The 5,519-nt window shown below is 34.2% G+C and overlaps 1 protein-coding gene across 1 annotated transcript; it reads right to left on the reverse strand.

Annotated features, from left to right (window-relative positions):
• Window positions 1-2,506: 2,506 nt before the first annotated feature.
• Window positions 2,507-5,519, reverse strand: LOC148571625 (uncharacterized). The gene is made up of 10 exons (XM_088507300.1): window positions 5,291-5,519; window positions 5,129-5,203; window positions 4,773-4,945; window positions 4,315-4,515; window positions 3,726-4,008; window positions 3,182-3,648; window positions 3,061-3,080; window positions 2,836-2,945; window positions 2,580-2,680; window positions 2,507-2,533 (listed from the first exon to the last, which is right to left on the reverse strand). The coding sequence occupies exons 1-10, from the start codon at window positions 5,517-5,519 to the stop codon at window positions 2,507-2,509; spliced, it is 1,686 nt and encodes a 561-aa protein (XP_088363426.1).

The raw sequence follows: 5,519 nt of genomic DNA on the forward strand, positions 1-5,519 counted from the left end.
GGTATTAGAGCAGTTCATTCCCGTTAGTGCCTTGGGAATGGACTAACTATACTTTACTGCATGCTCTGAGTGTCTGTCATGCAGTAGGACTTGTCCTAATGTCAAGAGTTTGAGTCTCAAATGCATGATTGTCTGTTGATTAATGCTGTTAGTCGACTGTTGCATCTCTCATGGTATTAGATCTGGCCAACTTGATTTGTGCATACAGAAACACTAATGGATTGTCATAGACGAAATAGAATTAATAGGTGATGCGAATTATGGGTTTTGGAAACGTTAGAAGTTGCATCTCGGGGTTGCTCGGTCACGTATCTTGTTCTTCCATGGTTTATCTTGAAGTTTTGTTTGGGGTTTCTTTCTAGAAAAGTGAACTAATTATTCCCCAATCTTGTTCCTTATTCATATGTTATTTTTATTTGATCTTAACTGCATACGTTTACTTGAATTCCCTGAGATATTTGCTTTTCTTAAGATGCGGTTTGGTTTTTTTTCTTCATGTCTTGCATCTTATGTATATCTCATTTCGATTGAATTTGGTTCTTTTGAAGTTCTTGTTTCGAACCTTACATTCTGAATTATTCCCTGCCTAATAATGTTCTTAAACATTCTCTTGAATTTTTGTGAACCCTGTCCATAAATTTTGTTCTTCTCTTCCTAAGTTTGATATCTTTTTTAAGTAACTCAAGCTTGTTTTAGAGTAACATGCGATTCCTTGGATATCTGTCTTGTGTTGTTTAAACTCCTTTTCTTGGCTCATGTATTCTCTGATGTAATTTTGGACTTATTGATGCATCAAAGAGAAATGTAGAAATCTTTGTGAACATTGTCCTTGTTGCTTGTCCTTTCTCTGAGGTCTTCTATCCTTTTGAGTGACTTGAGACTTGTTTTGGTGACATGTGCAATCGTTAGATATAGCAAGCGATATGTTAGTTCTTTAGGATACGTTGTGCGGACGCAGAAGGTGGAGTTTGTAAGTGTGCGACATCACAGGATGTTGAGGAGCTTGATTCTTGCGAAGGAGTTTGGTTGATGTTAGACTTGTGCCTGTTAGTGGGTTGCGGAGTGTTTGATAAGGTTGAGAATTCGCGGAGAATCTGTTTAATATGGTATGGTTGGGAATGGTGAAGTTACGTCATGTTGAAATTTAGGTAGCTGAAGCTCTAGAGTTGGTATGAGTTCAGTGTACAAATGATATACCCGTCGTTCTAATACCAGCCTGCCTTGTAATCTTTTTGCATCGAGTCTATCTTGTATCTTCTGCTTTGCGCCAGACTTTTTCCCTATATTTTTAAGCCATAAAAATATCCTGGATTTGAAAACTATATATATATATGTTGAGACCTTAAAGTTTCTTCCTTATATGTTACGTCTTATATATGCTAACATATTTTGCTTTTATTCCTAATGTGTTCAAAAGTAAAGCTAGTTTGAACTTCTTCTTTTTTATATCAATTTTTGAAGGCAAAAATTTTTGTAAAGTAGGTGGGATATAACACCCCGAGTTTTTGAAAATTAAATAATTATCTATTTATGAGCTAAAATATTATATTGAGATATAATTTTTAAAATAACTATTTTTAACAAAAATAATTAAATAAAATTCTATAATTATTGAAGTTTAATTTAATTATTACTTATTCTATTAAATTTAAATTATTTATCAAAAAATAATATAATAAGATAAAAATTAAATTTTATTATTATTATTATTATTATTATTATTATTATTATTATTATTATTATAATAAGATAAAAATTAAATTTATCTATGCAACAAACGGAAACCATTAAGGGAATAAAGTAAAAGAGATTGAAATAAAACATCTAATGCATATATACATATATAATAATGACACATGTTTTGATTACTTTATTATTCTTTTGACACCTAATAACACCTTAATGCCACAAATCTTCAAGTTTTACCATTATCCTTTACTCATTTTTATTAGTGAAGTGTCCCGTGCGATGTACGTGTATGATAATTTTAATGAAAAATAAAGTTATAATTAAATCATGGACATCTTATGATAAAAGTATCTCTGTTAAATAATAAGCAAAATATATTTTAATTGTAATAATATAATGAACATATTATCAAAAAGATTTAGGATGGCTAATTTTATAATCATGTATAAAATAATAACTTGATAGACGACGGAAAAGTTGTGATTATTATATATTGACAACAAAATTTTGGAATTATACACGGTCACTAGGTTCTTAAATACTTCTTTATAAACAACATTGATGGTATTATCTTTTGTCTTGAATGAATTATTATCAATTAATACCCTTAAACCGGATTTTGATTTTACCCTTGATAGAGCAACATAAAGTTGACCGTGGGTAAAAACAGGTTTCGGCAAGTACAATCCCACAGTTGTTAAAGTTTGACCCTGAGACTTGTTAATAGTCATAGAAAATGAAACAGCTAATGGAAATTGCCTCCTTTAAAACCTAAAAGGAATAGTAGCATTGTTGGGTATCATGTTGATCCGTGGTATCAAAACCACTTGACCTGCTTTATCTCCTGTTAATGTGATACATTCAATAATATGATTACCTAACATGCGTACCTGTAATCTTGTGCCATTGTATAGCCCATTTGATTGATCAATGTTTCGTAGTAACATTACTGGTACACCTTCTTTAAGAGTCAACACGTGAGGAGGCAAGCCTGAATAATTTATAGAATTGAAAACATCTGAAGTGATTGTATCTAATTCAGATTCCATGTTACTTTTCTCTACGCACAATGAATTAGAGCTAAGGTAGGTCTTCTCCTCTCTAATTTAGGTATGTTAACTTCGCTTTCTTCATCAGTAGAATCACCTGCCAAACCATCACCAATAGTCAATAGCCACTCAGCAAATTGTGAAATCTGTCTTAGTTGAGTGTGGTTAGCTCCAACAGTAAGCCGCATGTTGGTTTTAGCTTCAAAACTGTGTAGAATTCCCAGAGATATGATGAATTTATCGAAGACTGCACAATATCTTGACGTGAGCCCATCGGTATGATTGGAAGAATCCGCCTAAAATCACTGCCTAACAAAATAACCTTGCCACCAAAAGGCAGATCTGGATTATAACATTTCTCATACCTCAGAATATCCCGCAAGCATTTGTCCAATGCTTCATCCCAACTTGGCTAACGAAGTACGTTGCTTGATACAACACACAGAGTCTTCATTTAGATCAAGTGGTATCTTAAATCTTAAATGAGTCGTATGACTATTGGGGAGTAATAAGGATGCAGTTCCACTGGATGCCACATTTAGAATAATTTCACCTCTACTCCGTTTAGCAGCTGATAGTGTCCTGTAGAGGTACGTCTTTCCAGTACCACTATATCCATATACAAAAAAAAAGCCTCCAACATCATCATTTACAGCACTAAGGACCTTATCAAATGTTTCATGCTGCTCCAAATTCATGGTGGGTAAATTATTCTCCAACTCCTCCTTAAGTAGGGATAAATCAAAGTTCATCTCATCCATTATTAGAGGATCATCTATGCCATCTAGAGCATAGATAGTTGAGAGAGGCATCTGATCATACTCCTTAACCGATCTACCATTAGCTTGTAATTTTTCCTCAATCTTGGAAAGAGTTAGATTAAGAATTTGCTCTTCAGAAAGTTGTAACTCTGTAGTACATACAACAACTATTGTTAGTATGGTGCTATGTATATACATAATAAAAGAATATAATTAAATATACAACCTTCACAATGCATAGCCTTTCTATGAGAATAAAGGATGTCTTCAGATAATACATGATAACAATGTTCCCAAACCTTTATAGGACTCGAGATGTTGTTTGATAGTAAAAGAACAACAAATAGATCTCGAATGTATCTTGCAGAAGCCCACGTGCTTGCTTCCAACATAGCGTCAATAAATTCTTTATCATCTTGCAACAAACCTAAAGCATAACACGCTTCCTTGAATGTTGAATACACAACACCATCTACCGTTCGAAGATGGATGAAACTCATGCACCCTTTCTGAATGTGCAGAAGAAGTCTGAGGTAATAGTCTTCTCCATTGCCACGCGGCACATGGGTCAACCTACCAATTGAAAACCCTTGCTTCCTTGGCATCCACATTGATATGTCCTCTTTCCATACAAATTTCTTAGAGAATTAGCTGTATGTAAGAGACCGGCCAAAAGTAAACAATTGATTAGTGAGCATCCATGCTAACAACTTGGTGAGCTTGCCATCCACCCTTTCTATGACATCAATGATGTTTTCATGATCTCTAAAGACAACTGGATATTCATTGGGTAAATGAAAAAGTAGTCTAATTACCGAAGGCTCTTTTTGTTGTATGTCATACCCAAATACCCTCCAAGCAGCCTCACAGGCAGATATGTACCTACAGTCATAATAATTACGTATCTCATCAACAACTTGTTGGCAATCACCATCACCTGTTGATTGATAAAAAGCAGCTGTGACCCTATCGTTGCCTTTGTGAACATACTTGAATAGATATTTTATTGCAGATGTCTGACATGTATGCTCGACATTAATGTGACAACCATACGTTAACAGCAGTGATGGATTGTAGGGTACAATGAAAGAATTGTCAAGAACTATGTTCTTTTTTAAAATTGTGCACCAATTGTCAAGCCTTTTATACTTTGGGAACCCAGCTTCATCAATGATAGTCGTTCTTCGAAATTGTTTTGGGTAGAATTTAGAGCAACGACCATTGATTATGCAAGGACTGTTCTCTTATTATGACGACCACATGGTCCATGAACCATGAACTTCTCTACTGCTGCATAGAGCTTAGGTCTATGTAACTTATCTGGTATCTCAGCATAGATCATGTTGTCAATGTCATTTGGAGATTTAGGTGTGTGTTTGGGATCCACGAACAACAGAATATGAGCATGTGGTAAGCCGCATTTCTGAAATTCTACAATACATACATCTACAAAAAATTGGACAATGCGTTAAAGATATTAGATGAAATCTAGTTAAATAAAGAATAATGTATTATCACATGCAGTTATCTGGCCAAAGAATCTCCCGTGCTTAAAGTCCATAATAAGCTCATTCAACTTTATGTGAAAGATCCTAGACACTATGTCGGGTCAATCTTCAGCTTTAAGACCTATGTCCTTTAATAGACGTTTAATCTCATCCCATTCAGGATTGCATGTTATTGTGATAAAATAACTTGGGTATCCTGCATATTTGAAAATTGCAAAAGCATCTTTATAATTATTAAACATATATCTTGGACCACCGGTGAAACTACTTGAAAGGATTATACGTTGACCAGTAGCCACATCATTTGCTTCACCTCTAACCAATGACTCACGTAGAGAGCTGTACTTATCAACCCTCAATTTAGGCTGGTTGTTTTGTATGAAGCTAAGACATTCAGACTCTATCATAGTGTAAGCATCCACCAAGAACTGCTGAAATAATCTTCTAGAATAAAATAAAATGGGAGAATCTTCAAATCTCATCTGAATTTGATATGAGAAGAAATCTCTCAT

This window comes from Arachis ipaensis, chromosome B3 (genome assembly GCF_059453495.1).
Source record: "Arachis ipaensis isolate K30076 ecotype BB chromosome B3, ASM5945349v1, whole genome shotgun sequence".
Taxonomy (NCBI): Eukaryota; Viridiplantae; Streptophyta; class Magnoliopsida; order Fabales; family Fabaceae; genus Arachis; species Arachis ipaensis.

What these genes read in the sequence shown, in the direction of transcription:
- LOC148571625 (XM_088507300.1), bottom strand. Translation starts at nt 5,519, where the DNA reads ATGAGAGATTTCTTCTCATATCAAATTCAGATGAGATTTGAAGATTCT. An exon ending in ACGTCTATTAAAGGACATAG is followed by an intron (nt 4,946 to 5,128) that starts GTCTTAAAGCTG and finishes AATTTTTTGTAG; the next exon opens with ATGTATGTATTGTAGAATTT. An exon ending in AAAGGCTATGCATTGTGAAG is followed by an intron (nt 3,649 to 3,725) that starts GTTGTATATTTA and finishes TATGTACTACAG; the next exon opens with AGTTACAACTTTCTGAAGAG.